Raw genomic sequence first — 22059 nt, forward strand, 5'->3', positions numbered from 1 at the left:
TCTTAGTTGCCCAATCAGTTGAGCCACATGCATGCAGGGTGGAAGAAAGCTCCTTGGGAATTGAAGGAAAGTTTGATTAATTATGCATCACTCGTGGTGGCCTGTGTGATCGAAGATAGGGTTATTTTGAACGACCGAAGTCTAAATGTAGTTACATGCCTATAAAATCAGGACCTCAAAAGTGTGAATAGTACGCCCCAAATTTAGTACTGATGGGGTACTTGATAGTACCATTACTAAAGCTCTACGAGCCACCTTATACAAACTGGAGCAAAGTGTTATTCATCGTTTGGATTGTTAGTGTGACATATCTTTATCTTTACTCTTCTAAATAAGACTCGTGGTGGTGGCAATATGTCACCACCCATCTCACCTCTTACATGTGTGGGTCCAAACCTTGCCCTGCAATCAGATCCCGCATAGCCTCCCTTCCTCTTTTCTTCTCCGTCGTGCAAAGTAGCCGCCGCCGCCACGGACCTCAACTCCCTCCGTTCTAGGGGCTGGATCCGCCACTAGGTCCGAGCCCACACTCTGCTCCCTCTCTTTCTCAGTGACGTCGTCGCCGCAGGTCACGTCCTGCCTTCTTGCCTTTCTCGTTTCTCCTTCTCATCTGCGGAGGACGCCACTGGCACGGAGGTTCATCCGTGGACGACCATGCCGGCACGGACGCCCCACCTTGCTACTACCTCGCATCACCATTGCCCCCATCCCATCCTTCTTTCTTCCCTGCACCACGCGCCCACCGGGCCACCCTCGCATCCTCGACAATAGTCACGTGTGGCGCTGTCGAGGAGAGGTCTCTTAGCACCGCCGCTAGCTTGAAGCTGCGGCAGGACGGCTGGCCAACCTAATTGGCTACTGCTGCAACTGGGATGAGTTTCTGCTCGTAGCAGTCCATCAGGTTCCACTGTAAGTTGTATATGGATATTGATTTGCTTTCAGTTGTTGGACCAATTTTGATAACTCGTTGTATGAGCTATGAATTTCTGTTTTTTTTTGCCAGCCGGAAGTTGGCACCTTCTGGTGATAATCACAGAAATCTGCAAGGCGATGGCAACTAGCTCCCTATGTGGTTCTCGGCTTGTTTGCTTTTCTTCGCCTGTTGTTTTGTTTATGCTTTGTTCTTATGATTCTTTGCGTCTCCTTCTTAATGAAAATGACACACCACTCAAAGAAAACAAGCAGCAAACCTATACTATTTCTTGACATGACTCTCGTTTATCCCTCAACTTGATTTGGTAACCATCTTTTCATGTGCTTACACTGATGGTCTTATTGGGTAGAAGAAGACGATCGTACTTAATTTGAATGGTGGTTTAGTAATAACTAGGTAAGTGCCTGTGCGTTGCAACGACGAGATGAAAATTTAAAGCTTAACAAGGATGAAAAACATTAAAAAAAATTAACGCACAATCATGGTCATCGGATAACGATGCACCGCTGCTTATGTACTTGTACATAGTACAAGTCATATAATTACTAACTGTGACAATATGATAGGAAAACAAATACTTCAATGGACCAACAATACAGTGCACATGAACATTAACGAAGAACTTGGCCATGGACCCTCTCCAATAGAATTTTCGGTAAATACACAGTAGAAGTCACTTGTTCTCCAATAGAATTATTGGAAACAATGTAAAATTAAACACATCAGATCAAGACAGCCGCCAATACCTTATCAAATATCCATTTCATAAATTGCAACATGAGAAATTCCTTTTGGGGAAAGAATGTGGCTACATGCAGAGGCTTCCTATTTATATTAAAGAAATTGAGAAACCAGGTAGTGTGTATGAGTACAGACTAAAAAAGAAAAGAGTAATCTAGAACAATAAAAGATCGCCGACACCATATAAGGCAATGCAAATAAGGCAGAAAAAAAAGTTCCGAGTTGGATGGTAACGCCGAGGATCATCCAGCTATAGCTTTGATGGTAGGCTTTGACCATTCGCAGCAGGCAGCAGTGAAGACTTCACTTGCCATGTGCTTCAACAAGCATTCACCCGAGAATTTCTTGTTTTCCAGTTTTTACTGCAAGAATGCTAGCAAAAGAAGTTTTTACTGCAAGAATGCTAACAACCATGTAGCAACACAAATGAAAGGGATATTGTTACACATTCACAGATCAACCCTACTGTAATCTGAAAAAGAACAATGAAAGACCAACAAAGTATGTTGATAATTATGTTAACAGCTGACGATAGTTCCGCTAACTAATAGGAGTATGAGCACTGCAGACTATGAAAGGACAGAACATACACTTTTGGACTCAGGAGCACTCTATTAGAGATGCATGAGAACATCAATCTATTTCTCACAAAACCATTATAAGTGGACTGTTACTCCTGGCAGAGTGTAGCACTGAGAAGTTTACAACAAAACTTGATAAAGAATAAGCAAAACGAATCCAGCAGCTGCACTGTGTCACTATCAAGAGAAAGCACAACTGGAGAAAGAAACTGGATCGATAGTCTCTGCTTAACCGGGAAGGATAGAATGTAAAACCAACCTCCCTACTCCTACCTTTCCGAGGATGAAAATCTCCACCCTCCTTGGACAATATACATTTGACCGGCAGCCCACAATAAAATCAAACAACTCCTCTTTGGGACAATTGTAGCATCAGATAGTATTCTTTTAAGAAAACCGATATTATGATTGTCCCAAGCAGCTATATGCTAACCAATGTACAACATATATGTCTAGAGAAAAACAGATCATCTCTGTTGTACCATTACCATGCATGAGCAAGTTTGGGATCCAAACTTGCTTGAACACGGTGTCGACAACACGATTTTCTTTTCCTCCAAGCTGTACCCTCAGCACTAATATTTTTTATGTAAAAGTTAATTTCTGAACTGAACTTGTTTAACTGGCCCTCTTACGAAGAAGATCGAATCTGGATCTCAGCAGTCCAATTTATACCGCAGTTACAATTTGAAGAACGAAAAACAAAGCTCGTCTTTAAAAGGCACGGCTGGATTGATTTAAAAGATTTAAAGTGATAATGAGTAATCAGTTACCCTGTGGGGAGTGAGTAGACATATAGCTGGGATCATATCGATCTCGCCTGCGGCGACGCGTCCTGCAGCCTCAGGTCGTTCGGTACTTAGCCCCGCTGAATCGGTTGTGCAGGGACAACCCAAGGTATGCGGGAGCGGGCACGGAGCGAACCTCGCGAACCCCGGCCTCCACCACCTCCGGCTCTTCGGGAAGCACGAGAGGCACCGACCCGTCCCTCTCCTCCGCCAATCCCAGCTGCCGACGCTGACGCCGTACCGAGCCCTTGCGTACTTGCGTCCGCTTCCTCAACCTACAGGCACACATACATACACCGACACGAATCCGCGGCGACCAATTCGCCTTAACCCGATGAACCCCTACAAGCGGCTGTTTCGATGCGTCGGTACTCACCTGGGCGTGACGGCGCGGCGGTGTGTTTCGCGGGGAGGGTTGGCCGACGCGACGATAGCAGACGGGCGCAGGGCGTTAGAAGACCGACGCGCGGCGGCGGAGCGTGGGCGGAAGGCTGGCGCACCGCGGCGGACGACAAAGAGATGCTTGGGGCAAGGCACGGGGACGAGGCTTGGGCGGCGGCGTTTGAAGTGGTGTCGACGGATGCGGGATGAGGAGTCCGGCGTTGATGCCGCGATGCGTAGGGCGGCGGCGGCGAGTGAGGCGGACGCGAGGGATGTTTGGACTGGGCGATAGAGAGTGGGCCGGACCATACCGGTTCTTTTTTGTCTATTTTAGATCTAGCGACGCTGCGGGAAAGATTTTTGGTTTTTCGATCGAGCGAGCGCGTGCGGAGAGGACGACGTACGAGCCTACCGGCTCGGACCCAAGTGCAAATTAAAGAATAGAGAAAAATAATTTCTTGCAGGACCATTTCGAAACGGGGAGATATCAGAGGAGATGTGGAAAAAAAGAGATGTATTTTCAACTTATAGTTTTATATAGTTGTTCAATATGCGGAGTTGGAGCTCAAGTCACCCCGATGCACCACTTTTAGCAATGTATAAATACAAAAACGTAATGATCGATACATGAATCCTAGCTAATGTCCCGCATTTTGCCAAACTCTATATTCTTAGACTATATTTCATCTATAGCCATAATTGTTGCAAAGTATACTGTGTAGTTCTGCGTTCGGCCGGCATCGCGTGGCCGTCTTGGGAAAAGGCGAACAGGTGTAGACGTCCTGCTGTTACCAGCAAAAAAAACGGTTTCAATTTTTAACAGAGAAAATTCGCAAGTCACAGAGCGATTCCGCAAGTGCGGATTCCTTTTCTTCCGGTGTGGATCGATCGATGGGCCGATCGATCAGTCGAGCCACGTGCTCGTGCAATTGCAGGCCGGCGGGAAATTGGACCACCCCTGATGCACCACACCAGGGCCAACCTGATGCCCATGCCCTTTTGGATGATAAGTGTTGTTAGAAAAAATAAATCAGAACCGTATTCCTATGTATCGGGGTCGGCCCACTGGGCTCCGCCCTGAGTGTGGAGGAGTTCAGGGGGATGGTGGTTGCTGCCTCAAAACAAAGCTCCTCATGAGTTGCCTAGGTGGATTTTCGGGAACAAGTTAGTAGAGCCATGCACAAAGGCCGGAACAAAATCATAATTCAAGCTTTTGAAGCATTCGATTTTGCAAGGAAGTGTGGATTCGAGAAGGCTAGTGGAGTGCACTTCACAAAATGCAGAAGTGAAAGTGAAAAACATTTGATTTTTTTTTGTGAGCTAAAATCAGGAGTCCCATATCCCCTGTTAAACTATGAAGGGCCAGATTTATATTGAACTATTTTTTTTTATTAAAACACCATCTTCTTGATTATGAAGTTGGTTTGGGCACAATATATGAGTTAAAAGTTGGAACTATGTCTGAATCTTACATCATATACCTTGCTGCAATATAACGTAGTAATATGATTTGTTTGTGATAATGCATTGTACACATTATGATTAGTTTGAAAGTTGGAACTATTTATGAATGCCTTGTATTTGTGAGAATAAATACTTTGTTGAAATTATGTGATTATGCATTATGCATCTGGTCCGAACTTTACATACAAAATTGTGCAAATTTGTATGTTTTTTTCATTCACCCGTGCGTCACTCCAAATATGCACTGAGCAATTGTTTGCCACACCACTGGATCACTCAATATATTATTTACACTCGTGTTGACCCTTTCCAATTGAACCATTGGACTACATCTTGGGCAACACATATATCCTTATTGCTCCATCTCGATATCTCGAAACCACATAAGGCCACTCCCAATGCTAATCTCTTAGCACGCTATTTTAGGCAATTTGCCGACATGACACCCTTTTAATGATGAAACTGTCTTAAATTCTAGTGACCGTCTCTTCACGCAGACCAACACAAGGTAATTAACTCTTTATCACAAAGCTATTAAATAACTGCTACTTTGGATACCACCTTAAGAGATAATGCATTGGGATATGGTTTTTTAGCATTTATTATGGGTTAAGAACCAGCACCTAAGGGACGATGCATTGGGAATTTGGGAGTGGCCTAATGTTTCACTTGGCAAGACTTGATCACCAATTCACCCATGGCTCAACTCATAAGATAACCTATATGACCATCCTGAGTTCCACCATGAATATCATCATTGTTTTTTACTTCAGCTTCCACATTGACCATACTTGTTGCCTCACTCGATGAACTCAATATTGATCATTCAATGTTCACTCTCCATGCTTCTTATTGATCACAATGCATTTATGATTTATCTCTTGAACCCACTGGATTGATGCATGGCTTGGTTTGGTGGCATTCATCGCGAATCCATTCATCCTTGATTCATGGCAGGTAATTTTCATTGTTCATGTTTTCCACCTTGAACCCAGATCATGTCTCCATGCAATAAAATAAAATAAAAAAGAACACAGACCATGATCCAATTCTCATGATTTTGAAATGTTCAAACGGACAGATCATTTCTCTATTGTTTCAACAATATGTTCATGGATTTGTATCCGTAATATGGTATTGTTCATAATGTGTGAATGTTTGGAACTGAAATAAATTCCATATTTTTCTATGATAAGTTTGGTTCACGGATTTTGTTGTAGTTTTGCTAATGATTCGTGCTTCTAATCTGGGTCATTTCTTTGATCAAAAGGTGTAGCTATGTTCAATTATTTGAATTCAGATCATTAATTAAGAGCAGAAAAAATGTTTTAGCCCACAATAATGCAATGCATTTTGTTTTAGCCATGAATACTATGTGTCGGACAAGATCCGATGCTATTCTGAATTTCCCCCACAAATGAGCTCACCTGAACTCAGCAGAACCAGCACACGGATTATCATACTGTAGTGCCACACGTAAACATCACAAAACACTCACTAGATTTTCTTATGTTAAGCATCAGATCGATGGAGCTAACTCTGAATACTGGATGATGCCACACATCATAAAGCATTGTGCTAAGCATCATATTCATATGAACAAACAGAAAAAGATACAGCAGTACATTACTCATACGGAATCTCAGAGCCGCAGAGAGATACAGAATTCATGCTATCTGTACGCGTGATTACCACAATAAAATAACGGATAAAATATTATACGTACTTGTCATTTAGCAATGGCAGCGTGCCAGTATGAATATGATGCCTGACTGCAGGAGGGGGAGAGAAGAGTAGTCAGATGAGTCAGGAGTAGAGGGGCCGCTCGGTCCAGGCGCCGGCGACGTGGCCGTTCTCGCAGACGTAGGCGCGCACCACGGGCTCCCCGTCGTCGTGGTACCCGTAGAAGCTCCGGAGGCAGAAGGCGGAGTAGAGGTCCCACGCCTCCGTGCAGGCGCAGAAGGCGCAGGCCACGGCGACGGTGGGGCGGCGCGTGTCCCGGAGCGCGCGCCGCACCTGGGAGCGGGCGAAGTCCTGGAACACGCCGCGGAACACCATGTACTTGCGCCGCTCCTCCGCGTGCACGCACCCTGGCCAGTCGCAGATGTAGAGCCGGTCGCCCCGGAAGCGGCTGGCCAGGAGCTTGTTGCCCTGCTCCCGGCTCAGCGTCCAGGAGCCCGACGCCAGGTGCGACCCCACCGGGCCCAGCCACCGGCGCGCCCGCCGACCGCGGCTCCCCGACGCCACGCCCTGGCAGCGCGCCCGGACGGCATTGGCTGCGGCTGGCTCCGTCGGCTCCTCTGCGGCGGCAGGGATCTGCGCCGCCGCCTCGGAGGAAGAGGAGCAGTCGTAGGCGGCGTCCAGGTAGAGGTCGTCGTAGAGCGACCATGCGGCCGGTGGATCGCTAGGCGTCATTAGCTCCGCGCTGGTTCTCGACTTGCCATGGGACGACGACGACTCGGCCGGCGCGCTCTTGGGCGGCGGCGGCTTAGCCGAGGAGATGGGTGTGGCGTCGAGGGAGGCGGAGGGGACGGAGAGATCGGGCCCGATGTCGAGCTCGAGGCCGAAGTCGTCCGAGGGCTCGAGGAGGATCCCGGCGCGGAGGAGGCCGGGGCAGCAGACGGACATCTTATGGAGCGCGGCCCATGCAGCGGGCGCCCCGTCGGCGGCCGGTGCCGGCAGGAGCTCAGCGGGGAGCGCCCGAGACAGGCGCGGCGGGAAGCACGCGGCCCGGAGGAGCGCGGCGAGGCGCGGGGACGCGCAGGACGCCCGGGCCCAGTCCCGCGGGTCAGCCTCCAGCCGGCCCAGGATCTGCAGCAGCACGTCGTCCGCCAGCGCCTCCACCGCCCCCGCAGGCGCCGCCGCCGCCTCCTCCTCCTTGTCGTCCCTCCTCCTCTTGACGATCTCCTTGTGCTCCGCTCCGCTCATGGCTGAAGTCTGGCTGTGGCTATGGCTGCACCGTGCTCCTGATTTCTTGGCGTGATTTTGTTCTGGCCGTTGAGGCCTTCCGGATGCGAGGATTTGTTTTCTTCGAGTCTGTTGTGTGTTTTGTGTGGTGGTGATGTATGTTAGCTTTGGCCTTTGGGAAGATAGGTGATGCTTCCTTCTTCGTATTAAATTCCTCCTGCAATCCCAACGTGTGGCGGAGGATCTACTGCGTGGCGCTGCGAATGATGACCGGTCGCTCTCTGCCCGTGTGTCAAGATCACAATTATTTTATTCCAGAAAGAAACGAGGGGCTCAACATTCTTCTGTTGCTAACATCTACTGTGAAAAAAGAGAGGATAAGGTGTAGTTCAACACTCGTTTTCTTTTTTTTAGAATCAGTTCAACACTCTTTTTGTGGGCAAATTTTACACTTACCCACAGTAAGTTCTACTGTCCTTTTAGGCAATTATTTTATTCCCACCCACTTAATGTGATACATATATGTATCACTATTTTTTTATTGTAGTTGACTATTGTAACATGTACTTCTAAGATAACTGTTTTCTCAAGTAAATATTTTAAGAGAATTTATTTTAGCATAAAATTTTAAAAAAAATCCTAAACACATAAATATTTTAAAAACTCATGCATGTAATACATATTTTGAATTCCGCGACAACACACATGTATTTCGGTTGTGTTTGTTTGGGCTGAAGCTCCACAGTTGCAGATTTCAGAATCAGTTGTGGCTACCAGCTGCAGCTGCAACTGAAATGTGCTGAAGACCTGAATGACCTTGTAGTTCTGTAGATTTGGTATTAGTGCTAACTGTACTGTTTTACAAGTAAATTAGTTTTTTTGTTGCTGCAGATGATAATTTTTTTACTTCATCAGACAATATGTACGCATTATAATAATTTTTAGAAGACATTATACTATAGTATACTAATAATATATTGTCCACGCTTCGTTCGGTTGCAAAATATAAGCTCATTAGCCAATTTAGACAGTTTAAACTGGAAATAAGTAGTTTAAGTCATTTAAGGTCGGGTTTAAGTACTTATTGTAGTAGATCGTACAATCACGTGGAACTAAACTTGTACGGAGTATATCTTATCTTCCAATAGCACAAAGTTCTGAAGAGAAAAAACCCAGGCCATCGCTTAGTTCTGAAGAGAAAAAACTCATGCCATAGCTGACTGCCAACTGCATTCTCCTTGCGGACAGAAAACTCAATTTTCTGAATAACTCCCACCGCCAAGCATTGAAGATAACGTCATCCTGAACTTGAACATGGTCAGATTTGTTACTCTTGCCTGTACAAAGAACTGAAGATCTCTAGTGTTTCCCAACACCTCTCTCCCACTGAAACTGCAAAGGAATTTCAGAGTAACTAACGAAGGAGAAGGACATAGAAGAAAGAGGGAGGGTACAGAGAGTGCCTTGGACCGGAGGCAGAAGGGGAGCAGGGAGAAGCAGGATGGGGATGGCCGGACCTCATACCGGAGGCTGAAGGGGCGGCCAGACCTCGGACCGGAGGCAGAAGGGGCGGCCAAACCTTGGGACAGCAGGGAGTGGCGGGATTAGAGAAGGTCGGGGGCGGCGTCGAGGGCCACGGCGTTGGGAGCAGGGGGCAGCGGAAGCTCAGGGATGCGGTGTCCGGGCGTCGCCGCCGGTGGCAGGCCGCGTCGCAGAGGTAGGAGAGGGTCTGTGTGTCGCCCAGAAAGACGGCGGAGACGCAGGCGTGGGCGGCTGGGTGGAGAGGAGAGGACCTCGGGGCGGCTCCAGACCACGGGACATCGGAGGGGGGCGGCGGCAGCGAGGAGAGATCGAGAGGCGGCGGCAGCAAGTCAACCTTGTGTGGTGCTATTCCGCTCAGGATGGGGAACGAATCGTTTTGTGGCATTTTCGATGTTGTATGGGAATCGATGGGAGGGTATTCCGGTAAAAGTTGAAGTTGGATGCTGCAGCCGCTGCAAGAAGCAGCGAAATCGTGGATTCTCAATCGCTGTATGTTTTTGTGAAGCGCTCCATCGAAGCCGCTCCTAGAATTCGGCCCGAATATAGCTGTTTGTTTGGGCTTCAGCTTTTACAGCCCAAAAGCTGTTGGAGCAGCTGCTGGCAGCCCAAACAAACGGACAAACGGACCTTTAGCCAGTGAACGCTAAAGCTTACAGCATGGAATTAGAGTAAATGTTCTCTTATTCATTTTACTTTTCATCTTTTTTTTTCCTTCAAGCGTTGCCAACTTCTTATTTTTGTTTCTCCTATTACAAAACGCATCGTACTACTTTTTTGATTTGGACAGCTTTCAAGGGGCATGGCATTGCAATACTAAACATTATCTATTCATGTGTTACAGAATCTATCATTTCAGACTGCCCAATATTTGTTTTTTCCATCCAAGAGCAACAGAAGGCATTTACATAAAAAGTTAGCTGATGTCTTATTGACAAGTGGGAAGTATATGCACGGCAAGCAGAATGCGCCCATCTAGTCCAAATCCAACTAAGACTAAGAGAAAGCATTTCTCAGAAGAAGAAAACAAATCCAAGAGAAAGCACGTAGCTCACTGAGGAGAAGGAATGCTCTCCAGCCACTCCATTCCGCATGTCTGTCGACAGCGCATCAGCCGAGCACAGGAAGCAATGAACCACACAACGGCTCCGCCAAGAACACTACTCATTATCTTCCTATCATGTGGCCACCCCCTTTTCAAGTTACACTTAAAATAAAAGTAATAAAAATCAACAGGGGCCTTACTTGTGAATGCAAAACTGATCCCGTTTAATTAACTTGTTAGTTACTTGCCGCGTCGCGGTCTTCTTCTTTAATGCATGATATACCCGTCGAGGTATATTCTAGAAAAAAGAAAAAAGAAAAAGTTCAAAAGCATTGCTCAAAACTTAATTTTTTTTTTGGAAATTGGTCTAGAATTACATATCTCCAGACTACAGGTACATACAAACAACACATACATTCTTTCTTTCTCCCTCCAGGGGAAACAAAATCCAGCATGCAAAAAGGAGCCACGTACCATTGGAGCACCAAAGGGGAACATAGATCATGGAACCAAGTAGCAACACCCAGGCAAGCAGTTGAGCCCATATATGAGTAAAGGTCACGACAGCACATACCAATGATAGCACGATCAATGAATGATCCAGAACTGGAGCAATCATACACACCAAGATGGTCGATCCATCACAGAACGCGCCAAGGAATCCACAGAAACAATACCCAGAACAAAGAAACGCTAGCTGCTGCAAATATTTCCTCGTACTGGCCAAAATGGAACTAGAATTTTCAACACATGTAAGTTGCCTGACATAGCATAAAGCTAAAGCCACGGCCCAAGAGGTAACAACTTTTGCATTCTGGAACTGGCAAGTGCAGAAGTAGAACAAGCACACTCCTAAATTCATCTCAAACAATAAAGCTGAATTTCTAATTTTTTAAGGAATATAATTCTAATCATTCATAGTCAATACTATAACATCTCAATCCCACAAATGTTGACATGTTTTTCACGGCTTTAAGTGCATCTGCCTTCACTCAGATTTCATCTGCAAGGAAGCAGTCACTGAATTACTATACATGTATCGTACTATTTTGTTAAACGGCAAAAACATGAAGTTTTGGATACAGGAGACCACATCTGTAAAGTATTCAGAAAACCAAAAGGATGCCACTCGACGATGTTGCATTCATATGGTTCAATTGAAATATGTTTACACTGTGTACATGGAATGTTTGGGCGAGCATCTGGGCAGATTCTCACCCTTACTACACCGAATCATGTATTTATTACCTCAGAATAAATTTGGAAATTACATGCCTTTACTTCTCAAAAAGGAGGAAATTACATGTCTTTAAATGAAAATGCAGCCACTATGGATCAAAGATTTTGATCAAACAGCGCAAAAGTTATGTAATCTAATAACACAAATGCCATTTTTATATTTGAGAATAGAAACACAAGTGCGACACGTACAGATGAAAAAGAGGTGCATAATTGATAAAAAGAGCTCAAAACCACTCCATATATGTTTAGTGCTAGCACTATCTTGCTCCTATGCTAGTTGTACTCTTTCCATACAGTACATTGCAATCCAGCTGAACTACCAAAAGCCCCAAACCATCCTTTGATTCTCAACATTACAATATCCTAACATGCAATCCCGAGATAGCTGCATGCATGGTCCAATCTAGTAAAGACAAGAGAAAATCTTCAATGATGAAGGATAGCTTCTAGTTATGTGCATGCTCAATAATAATGCAGGGGACTCAAGAGGCATCCACAAAGCAAATCAGAAGGGAATCCCAAAATTTAAGAAAATTGCAAGCCATTTTATATCTTGTTAATAGCTATTTTCATTGCAGTTGCTTATTGTCCATTCCAAGAAAGTGTGTAGTTCCTAAATAGCAGAGATGCACATGCCGTTATGCCTAGTATTCTCAACTTCAATTTTTTTTTGAGGCTCACTTCAAAACATTACCTACCAGAATAAAATTGTTCAGACCTTGCTTTAACAGGTGAGCAAGACCGAGAAGCAGATCTAGATCTGGATCAGCGAAGAATAAATTCATGTTAATATCTTAGGAGTTGCCATAATTAACTGATTTGGGTATGAAGGAACTGAAAAACATACATCGGACTCCAACTCTGCTATAAATGTGACTTCTGCTCCTTGAGTAAGAACAGCTATGGCTTCTGCTTCACGAGTAAGAGCGGTTGCAACTTCTGCCTCTTAGCCTCTAGAGGGAGAGCGACCATGCCTAGCATCATACTCCCTCACCTATTACCAGCATAAGCTGATTAGAGCATGTAGATCTTGAATTTCAATGAGGTGAGGCAAACATGTAGATATATAATTCAGACTACTGGTTAAGAAATAAGGGGATAAATAGAAGATAACCATATCCTCGTGAAAATGCATTGCGGAACTCTGAACCATCGAGTTTTCTAATCTAACATAACAAAGCCTAGTAAGCAAGTATCTTCATGGGAATGTATGCACGTGTATGCGCATGGAGAAGCATTTCAATATCTCTGTGTCAATTATTAAACCAGCTATCTATAGCACAACGTGGAAGACACAGTCAAACTCACTGCATGTTTCATGTCCTCATAGTTGTTATAATCAACTATTCCAATAATTGCTGCAACATGTAACGATAATGTCAGCAGCAGTTGAGACTACTAAAAGATAACACGCTTTGAGTGACAGTTATGTATTCTAAATGACTAGTCCCAAATTCATATGAATACTCACAAGGAACAAAAGAGGAACTGGAAGGATTCGCTACTAAACTCCAGCCTCACGATACACGTCAGAGAAACAGACATCACCAGCTCGCCGCATGTGATCCTGAACATGAAGTAAATTTAAGATTCATGAAGCATGAACTTCATGAGCTTGCATTTACATGCAAACCTATGGTCTCGAGAAAAATATCAACACCTTGAGATCTTGCCATGATGCTGAAGAAGGTAATCCAGTAACCATAACTGCACGATCTAGAGATGTAAGAACAGGGAGAACTCCCAATCAGATTTGTAAAGCGTAAAGTTAGAAACACAAACCGCGGTAATTAGAATGCCTAGCTCTTGAATTTCAATGAGGTGAGGCAAACATGTAGATATATAATTCAGACTACTGGTTAAGAAATAAGGGGATAAATAGAAGATAACCATATCCTCGTGAAAATGCATTGCGGAACTCTGAACCATCGAGTTTTCTAATCTAACATAACAAAGCCTAGTAAGCAAGTATCTTCATGGGAATGTATGCACGTGTATGCGCATGGAGAAGCATTTCAATATCTCTGTGTCAATTATTAAACCAGCTATCTATAGCACAACGTGGAAGACACAGTCAAACTCACTGCATGTTTCATGTCCTCATAGTTGTTATAATCAACTATTCCAATAATTGCTGCAACATGTAACGATAATGTCAGCAGCAGTTGAGACTACTAAAAGATAACACGCTTTGAGTGACAGTTATGTATTCTAAATGACTAGTCCCAAATTCATATGAATACTCACAAGGAACAAAAGAGGAACTGGAAGGATTCGCTACTAAACTCCAGCCTCACGATACACGTCAGAGAAACAGACATCACCAGCTCGCCGCATGTGATCCTGAACATGAAGTAAATTTAAGATTCATGAAGCATGAACTTCATGAGCTTGCATTTACATGCAAACCTATGGTCTCGAGAAAAATATCAACACCTTGAGATCTTGCCATGATGCTGAAGAAGGTAATCCAGTAACCATAACTGCACGATCTAGAGATGTAAGAACAGGGAGAACTCCCAATCAGATTTGTAAAGCGTAAAGTTAGAAACACAAACCGCGGTAATTAGAATGCCTAGCTGCCTCACGGCGTCCAGAACTACTATAGCTCCTTAATCGATCAAAGGAAGGACCTGTTCCACCATGAGCTAATTCCACCTGGATAATAAAAGTCATACCCATCATGGCCATAAATTGCATCTTCAGCATCACACCGGTATATTACCTCAACAAAAGCATAAACTGGACGCCTTGGAGGGATTTCAAGTCGATATCCAATATACGGCCATACTGCAGGAGCAGCGTATTGGAAAATTAAATTTACATGTAGGAATGCTCAAGTAGACAGAAAAAAATAGTAACGTGGCGCCTAGTTGGCTTACCTTGTGCAAATCCTCTTGCATCACCCATATAGGATGGTAACCACATGTGCTATCTAGGTGATGTGGAGTGACTCCATCCTAAGTGAAAATACTGATAAAACTTCAGAATTTGGATGCTTTTGATGATTTTTTTTAAACGTTCGCCTAAATTTGTCAAATTTACACAAATTCATGCTTTAAATGGTATTTGTTTTCTCTGATAGGGCCATTTACTGGAGGGGGGCAGTAATTAAAAAATACCGTCCGTTTATTTTTTTCTCGAACACGCCGAGCGGCATGTCATTTTCATTAAGGAGAAAGCGCAAGATGCACAAAGCACAAACAAGGCAACAACAAAATCCAAGCAGGTCAAAGAAAGAAAAACAAGAAAGAAGAAGAAAGGAAAAGAAACCGAAAACAACTAACAACTATACAAGGGTATAGTTTAAGCCGATATTGAAACCTTGATTACAGTTTAAGCTGATATCGGAGCAAAATCTCAACTACGTTGTGGCTGATCTAGAGTTTTTTGGTGGTCAACTCAGCGAGGTATGTTGGCTGGCTGGCTGCCCACCGGAATTCGACCCCCAAAGGTCACATTTTGGTGCCCCAAAAATTAATATATGCATCTATATGCTGTCGGGTTACAATCGCACATCTATTGCAGTTTAAATTTAAAAAACACTAACGGATAAGAAACACCAACGACATGGTAACCCAGACCATTGAAAACCTAACCTTGTAGAATAAATCCTCATGTTCCCTCTCACGGATGTCGTTGGGAAGATTGCCCAAGTAGACGGTGCAACTGTTCCATCGACTCATTGTTTCTGGAAGAAAAAAATCAAATTAGCAAATCGCTCACATTAACTTAAGCAAATTTTAGGCTGAAATCAAATAGCCGAAGTAGCAAGGCAAATATAAATACCAATTGGAGAGGGAAATATACTAATTAAACAAGTTAGAATTACTTATTTGCATCTGGTCTCTAGTCACCTACTATGAGCGATTATGATGACTGCGAGCACGAAAAATCTACCTATGAAACAAGAAAACATGACCGAGAAAGCAAGGGGGTTTAAAACCACTACAAGCAAAACTCTACATAGATATCCCGCGTAGAGAGACTGAGGGTGTGTCTGCAACTTGCATAATTGGTAACATTTGGTCATGGCTAAAATGGTACTCCCTCCGTCCCGAATACTTATTTCGGAACGGAGGGAGTAGTATTCTTTGGTTTGTTGCCTCTTTGTTAAGTCTAGTTTATTTTTCTTATCAATATTGGTCAACTTTTATGCGAGCAAAATTATTATTTTTTCGAAAAGGAGGACGTTCCCAGGCGAGCAAAATCATGATCAAAATTTTGGCTAGCCAATTTTTTGGTTTGTCGCCTCTTGGCAAAATCTAGTTTACTTATTTATTTTGGAAAAACAAAACCACAACTCAAATTTTGGTTAGCCATTTGTTTTGGTCAGGCTAAGACTTACCCTGAACCTCACGCTCCGAGACGAGAAAAAATGCACGCAAAAGCTGTAGCGATCAAGAGGTCGGAACAGAAGCGTGCTGGGGTTAGTGCGGGAAAGATGGGGCTTCCGAGAAGCGGGAGGGATTCGACTCACCTGTGACTGCGAGCGACTCCGCGCCCCGGAAGAGGAAGAAGAGACGAGGAGGACAGATGAGAGGCAGAGCGGGTCGAGAAGCTTCGACGGGGAGCGGCGGCCGAGACGACAGAAGGAGGAGGGGGTGGTTCGTCTGCTTTACGATTCGTGCCGCCCAAGCCAGCCGTAAGATACCTGGCTCGCCTTTACATTAGCGTAGATCCTAACGGAGAACCACGAGGGGGTTCGGCGGAAAAGTGCCTCCGCCCATTCTCTTCTTTCTTTCCTGGTCTTCTGTCGAACGGTGGCGGCGGCGGTCTCCTCGCCGTGCCGGCTCGGTAAGAACTTCCCCTTCGATCTCTCCCAGATTACTCCGAATTATTAAGCATGTTAACTTTTCCTCGATTTTGTGTGTCCCCGCGACCATAGTTAGATATTCACCAACTTGGGATTTTGCGTTCGTCTTGATCGCGGTGCCGTGCGGTCTAGGGTTTGCAGAAATTGCAGCGGTAGATAAGAAATTAATTCCTCTATGCGTGGTTACTGTCCAGTTACTATTTTCCTTGTCTCGTAGGTGGCTGATTTTGATCGATCAGGCATAGAAATTAATTATGGATTAGTTTATTTTACAAGTTTAGTTGCTCTATCCCTGCTAAGACAAGCTATAGTACAGTAGTTTCTAAGGAGTACCAAGAAAAATATGTTTGTGTGGGAGCTTGGGGTTGTGACCTTTACAGCTTCTCTGGGATTGGACCTTGTCGACCCAATTGTTCATTTTCTCAAGTTGTTGAATGCCTAGAAGTACTTTCTTACCTCTTAAATTGAGAATTTAGATTAATTTGTACCATGCCCGTAGCTTATTTGAGTACTTCCACCAATTTGTGTTAGGTCAGTGGTCGAGAAATGAGGCTGCGGTTCAGGACACTCCTCTCTTCGGGACGAGGTGTGATGAGGCGTATTCCTCTTAGAGATGTTAACTAGAGATGTGGATCGCGACCAGAACAATTTTGGGTCGATGACCGTGGTGCAATATTGTCGGTCCTGGTTCAGGGACCAAACAATATTTTACAAGATTACATGGAGGGTTTCCTCCCGCCAGAATTTTCACTTCGCATCTCCCAGAACAAAGAAAAATAATAGAAACAACAAGCCCACAGATCAGGCAGGCCGTCACTCATCTTGCCCCCCACAAAAATTCCCCAAACCAAGATCTCATCTTCCTCTGCAATTTGTTTCTCAAAACATGCTCTGCCAAAGTTCCACACAGCTTGTTCATCCATAGATCTCCAGTCAAGATTTGCCTCTTAGTTCTAATCTCAGGTGCCCCTGGATCCAGCACAGAACCCATACGCACCGCTCTCCCCTTCCTATTCCTCTATTATACCCTCGCTACCCAGGCGACAAAGCCATGAAGAAGATTCTCAAAGCAGCATCGAATACAACTTGACCGAGGCAGGGAAGCGGCATCGCGAGCTTGTGCGAAAGCACAGCCCATGCACATTGGCCACTTGGCATACAACGTACCTGTCAGTGATCAAAGTGGCCTCATACCCATGTACCCCAGTTCCGATCTCCCGCCCACCTTGAATTCCAACAGTAGGGCACACAGGGCAGCTTGTTTGAGCCTGAAGACGGAGTATGGACCAGGGATTTGAATTTTGAATATGTTTTTTCTGGACCCCTCCGGATTTCGCAAAATTCAGTCAAAATTTGGACGAAATGACAAATCCAAAATTTGAAATTCAAACCAAATTTTGACGGGAAAGCAAATTTCGGGCGAAAGTAGACAAAACCGCGGCACAAAACAGGGTTAAAATATAGACAAGATCGCATTCATGCATGCATAGATTAAGTTAGGCATGGTAGCAACATACATAATTTGATCCAAAATACACACCACAGTCCAATATTATAGGTATACAGTGCAATACTTGACACATGATAGTCCAAAAGCTTAGTGGCAATGAACAACGAAATAAATGCCCACTGGATGAAATTCAACCATGTGAACTAAGATGCAACGATCAAGCTGAAGAGTAATTTGTTGCCCTGGCTGAACTGCAAGTAATAAAATCCAGTGAGGCTGAACTGCGAGTAATAAAAATACAGTTAGATGAACATAGAGATAAACCAAAACTAAAAGAGAACTAAATGACTAGATAAAACTAATGGTTTGCAACCAAAGCTCTTGCTGGGAATATATTTATACGGCAGCTAATAACATTTTGCTTGTGATAAAAGGGATCACTAGGAGCAGTCCCCACTGCCTTCTTAAAGAATACCAAGCGCAAAACTACAAGCTGCAAGGCTGCAACCGCGAACGAATTTAATTTGAAGAAATTTATCACATCATACCAGTGAATCATCTTTTCTTTGTCACGTAGAGGCTTGAGATGTCCTTCATCTTCTTCCTGACTGGCCTTCACCTGTTTGGAAACTCCGTTCTGTTTATGCCTCGTTCTTGTGCAGCCTAACTAGAGGGAGATTGCAAATCAGGAGGTGGCTGTACAAGAACGAGAGGACATAAATAGAAACAAGTATTCAAATGCTTTTAGCCCTATTGCAATTCCCGTTACTGTCATGTGTCACATATTGCACTGTATACCTATAATATTGGATTGTGATGTGTTTTTGGACCAAAATATGTATGTTGCTACCATGTGTTGAACTCAAATCTATGCCTGTATGAATGTGATCTTGTCTCTGTTTTCATCAATTTTAACCCTGTTTTGCTGCCGAAACTTCATGTAATTTTGCCTGAATTTTGCTTTTCTCAACCAAATTTGGTTTTAGTTTCAAATTTTGGATTTGTTCTTTCGGAGGTCCACGTCGACCTGCCATCCATGCAACTGGTTCGAGTGTCCATATCTCTTGTTCAGTTTAGGTAGTTTGTGTATGTAGGAGCACGGCAATCTGTTCAGTTTGGTTATATCTGACTCTGGTCATAATCAGGTGTTGTGCGGGATCTCCTAGTTTTGTATGCTCTCCCAGAAATTCTCTGTTCTTAGTTGGGCTATTTATTTACATCAACTAATTTCTAATGCTGACCTATTTCTTGATTTATAAACCATTTTTGTACAGTTAATTATATCAAGAAGGCGACGTTTCCAATGAAAATGCCCTTTCTGTGCAACCTTGCAAACTATTGTCGTAGGCCGTTGGATCGAGAACGCATGGTTCAGATGAAAGGTGGGAATCTAACCAACCACTTAAACATGCTTTTGCACATAAACTTAAGTGGTTGGTTAGATTCCCACCTTTCATCTGAACCATAAGTTCTCGATCCGATGGCCTACGAAGATAGTTTGCTAGTTTGCATTTAATGGGCGTTTTAACTGGATACGTCGCCTATTAATAATATATCGTTTGTTATTTACACTCAAAACATCTTAAATTTGCGCTGATACCAAGTTGTTCTTTATCTTGTTTCATAGGGCATCAATTTGTACGCCCTACCTACCTGATCCAGCGGTAGATGATTGGTTCAAGTCATGGATGGGAACAAAGATGAGGCCTTAAGGTCTGTCAAGCTTGCACAAACTGCACTTGCATCTGGAGATAGACAACGAGCAGACAAGTTCATTCGAATTGCCCAAAGATTGGATCCCAGCCTTCCGATTGTTGATTTGTTGTCCACAAACAAGAAGTTTGATCCCCTGAATGGTACTCCTTGCCAAGAGAAGTCCAGAAGAGGCCAAGTTCGTGGAAATCTAGAAACGCCAAAAGAATATGTTGGTGCTTCAAATGTTGATAAGGGTTACACAGAGGAGAATGATAGAGTGGTCCGGGATATCAGAAAGAACAAGGACTACTATGCAATTCTTGGAGTGGAGAAGAATTGCTCAGTGGAGGAGATTAGGAAGGCCTATCGGAGGTTGTCACTGAAAATTCATCCTGACAAGAACAAGGCTCCTGGAGCAGAGGATGCATTCAAGATGGTGAGCAAGGCTTTCAAGTGCCTAAGCAATGATCAGTCTCGGAAGACCTATGATCAGACAGGCGCCCTTGAGGGCCATGATTTGAACAATCAATATTCCAATGTCATGAGGCAGAGAGCTGCTAGGCGAAGGAGGCAAGCAAGAAATAGCTTCTATAACTATGAAGAAGACTTAGATCCAGATGAGATATTCAGGTCCTTCTTCTATGATACTCGTGATAATTCGTTCCGTGCGCACAATGCCTACAGAGCAAGAGGAACAGATAGGCAGGAGCAGCCGAGAAGGGAGCATTCGGTACAGGGTGGATCAGTCATAAATTTAACAATACTGGTACACCTTGCGGTGATATTACTCTTTGTCTTGTTTGCATTCATTCCAGTACGGCAGCCTGAGTATGCCCTGCATAAGACATACAACTTTCCCATGTCAAAAGTCACTGAAAAGCATGGTGTGGAGTACTTTGTCAGCAAACAAGACTTTGATCTACAATTTCCACGAGGAAGTCCTTCTAGAGATAATCTCGAAGAGTACGTTTTCAGAGACTATAAGACTCTGATAGGAAGACACTGTAGTGTGGAACTCCAACGGCGCAAATGGGCTAAGGACTACCCTACACCTCACTGTGACAAGCTACGGAACCTTGCTGTGGCATAATAGTGTTCATATGGTGATTAGTTAGTTCTCTCCTTTTCATTCGTGGCAGAGATCTGCTCTCTTTGAAGGTGACAAATATAGCTTCTGTAAATGTTCTTTTGGATCCAAACTATATGGTTGAGTCATGTGCATTCTGATATTTTTTTTCAGTTCAAGTTTGCATTTCCATTTTTCATCAAGGGCATCCATTATCTCCAGCACTTGCAGAATGGTAAATTATGTGTCATTTTGTGACATGGTGTTTCAGTTCATAGAAAAAGAATAGTTCTAGAGAAAATCCAAAATGAGCCTTCAAGTTCATTCCTAGAAGGCTAGAAGCCACATGTTGGAGTGTCATTTATTTTGGGTGAACTGCTTGGTGCATGAAACTAGCACATTTTTTGAAATCTTAGCGGTTCATTTTGAGTTAACAGTTTCTGTATCTCCTTCATAACATGTTTGATTAACTCATTTTTGTTACTCGTACTATATATTGATCATTGTCACGCATAGGTCTAATTTTTTGGGTATTGTATATCTTGCAAGAAACTAAACCTTGTCCTCCTATCTGTAAGTGGAAATATTTCTCACATAAGTCTATTATTTGTGTTTTCATGCAACTTTGTTGGTTAATGCAGATCTTACACAGCAAGATTTTCTGGAATGGGATGAGCATTATGGTTTCTCGTCTGTCTGGCGCCCTACCTTGTATAACGTTCAAATGAAACAATTTCGTGCATGATGATATGGACTAGTAAGTAAATCGTCTACTACATGAAGAGGTTTGATGGCCAGCGGCAAACCTATTGAAGTAGAACTGGCTGGTCTCCAGCCTCTTATTTTTCAGAAGCACAGCTACCTCCGGTTATGAGTGCAAAATTTTATACAGATTATTAACAAGTTGCTGAGTGCAAATTTCTGTACAGATTTAGACTTCCAAAAGTGGTTGGCGATTCCAGAATGGCATTGTACTGCTTGGAAATTGAAACTACTGTAGAGTTAAATTCTGGGCGTTGGTTGTATCTGTTGCTCTCAAAATCCTTGAAAGGAAAACAGAAATGTGAAACGCCTGTTGTCACATTGGTTCTGTTTGATGTTTGTGCTTTTGATTTGCTGGAGCTCTACCAAAGTTCTTGTACTAGAAATTCTGGTCACGTTCTGATATTTGATCCGCTGTCTCTTAGTTCGAGTAAGTCGCTGACATATTCAATTTTGGCACCATAATCGAACGTGGGAATGTCTCATGAATCGTCTAAATTTTACTTCTCCATCAGGCCGGAATTACATGTAGCTAGACACTTTTTAAACATAATAACATCCATAGTTACACAAATTTGAGACAAGTAATATGAATTGGAGGGAGTAGTATTTTTAGGAGTAAAATTCACTCACGGTCACTGAACTTGG

At 43.7% G+C, this 22059-nt stretch overlaps 3 protein-coding genes across 30 annotated transcripts; 1 reads left to right on the plus strand and 2 right to left on the minus strand.

Annotated features, from left to right (window-relative positions):
• Positions 1-1704: 1704 nt before the first annotated feature.
• LOC106866213 (phytochrome A-associated F-box protein) lies at positions 1705-9716 on the minus strand. 4 transcript variants are annotated; one of them, XR_002962983.1, is made up of 2 exons: positions 3421-9716; positions 1705-3319 (listed from the first exon to the last, which is right to left on the minus strand). XR_002962983.1 is itself a non-coding variant. In XM_014899155.2 (2 exons), the coding sequence occupies exon 2, from the start codon at positions 7815-7817 to the stop codon at positions 6696-6698; it is 1122 nt and encodes a 373-aa protein (XP_014754641.2). In that variant the 5' UTR covers positions 7818-9188; positions 9314-9716; the 3' UTR covers positions 1705-6695. The 4 variants fall into 4 exon arrangements, 1 of the variants encoding a protein (XP_014754641.2); XR_002962982.1 differs by having other exon boundaries at positions 1705-2037; positions 3030-9716; XR_002962981.1 differs by having other exon boundaries at positions 1705-2048; positions 3030-9716.
• Positions 9717-11074: 1358 nt separating this feature from the next.
• On the minus strand, positions 11075-16271 carry LOC100832451 (serine/arginine-rich splicing factor SR34B). Of its 22 annotated transcripts, none has more exons than XR_002962996.1 (11): positions 16103-16257; positions 15222-15313; positions 14505-14582; positions 14181-14412; positions 14059-14105; positions 13870-13965; positions 13283-13338; positions 13094-13189; positions 12470-12980; positions 12321-12382; positions 11075-11383 (listed from the first exon to the last, which is right to left on the minus strand). XR_002962996.1 is itself a non-coding variant. In XM_024458522.1 (11 exons), the coding sequence occupies exons 3-9, from the start codon at positions 14548-14550 to the stop codon at positions 13127-13129; spliced, it is 477 nt and encodes a 158-aa protein (XP_024314290.1). In that variant the 5' UTR covers positions 14551-14595; positions 15222-15313; positions 16103-16271; the 3' UTR covers positions 11075-11383; positions 12321-12382; positions 12470-13126. The 22 variants fall into 22 exon arrangements, 6 of the variants coding, with proteins under 6 accessions (XP_024314290.1, XP_024314291.1, XP_024314286.1 ...); XR_001406194.2 differs by having other exon boundaries at positions 12470-12616; positions 12931-12980; positions 13707-13965; positions 14059-14412; XM_024458522.1 differs by having other exon boundaries at positions 12470-13189; positions 13281-13338; positions 14057-14105; ... (2 more) ...; positions 14505-14595; positions 16103-16271.
• A 1-nt stretch (position 16272) lies between these two features.
• On the plus strand, positions 16273-21776 carry LOC100832766 (chaperone protein dnaJ 49). Of its 4 annotated transcripts, none has more exons than XM_024458517.1 (4): positions 16273-16419; positions 19516-20741; positions 20824-20884; positions 21291-21776. In XM_024458517.1, exon 2 carries the CDS (start codon positions 19573-19575, stop codon positions 20671-20673), a length of 1101 nt encoding a protein of 366 aa, XP_024314285.1. In that variant the 5' UTR covers positions 16273-16419; positions 19516-19572; the 3' UTR covers positions 20674-20741; positions 20824-20884; positions 21291-21776. The 4 variants fall into 4 exon arrangements, with proteins under 4 accessions (XP_024314285.1, XP_014754639.1, XP_014754640.1 ...); XM_014899154.2 differs by lacking the exon at positions 20824-20884 and adding an exon at positions 16970-17024 and having other exon boundaries at positions 16312-16419; positions 21291-21764; XM_024458516.1 differs by lacking the exon at positions 20824-20884 and adding an exon at positions 16975-17024 and having other exon boundaries at positions 16328-16419; positions 21291-21759.
• The last annotated feature ends 283 nt before the right edge of the window (positions 21777-22059 follow it).

The sequence above is a fragment of the Brachypodium distachyon genome, chromosome 2 (assembly GCF_000005505.3).
Source record: "Brachypodium distachyon strain Bd21 chromosome 2, Brachypodium_distachyon_v3.0, whole genome shotgun sequence".
Lineage (NCBI taxonomy): Eukaryota > Viridiplantae > Streptophyta > Magnoliopsida > Poales > Poaceae > Brachypodium > Brachypodium distachyon.

What these genes read in the sequence shown, in the direction of transcription:
- LOC106866213 (XM_014899155.2), bottom strand. Translation starts at nt 7,817, where the DNA reads ATGAGCGGAGCGGAGCACAAGGAGATCGTCAAGAGGAGGAGGGACGAC.
- LOC100832451 (XM_024458522.1), bottom strand. Translation starts at nt 14,550, where the DNA reads ATGTGGTTACCATCCTATATGGGTGATGCAAGAGGATTTGCACAAG. An exon ending in TGCAAGAGGATTTGCACAAG is followed by an intron (nt 14,413 to 14,504) that starts GTAAGCCAACTA and finishes CTGCTCCTGCAG; the next exon opens with TATGGCCGTATATTGGATAT. An exon ending in CAGTTCCTCTTTTGTTCCTT is followed by an intron (nt 13,339 to 13,869) that starts GTGAGTATTCAT and finishes TTACATCTCTAG; the next exon opens with ATCGTGCAGTTATGGTTACT.
- LOC100832766 (XM_024458517.1), top strand. Translation starts at nt 19,573, where the DNA reads ATGGATGGGAACAAAGATGAGGCCTTAAGGTCTGTCAAGCTTGCACAA.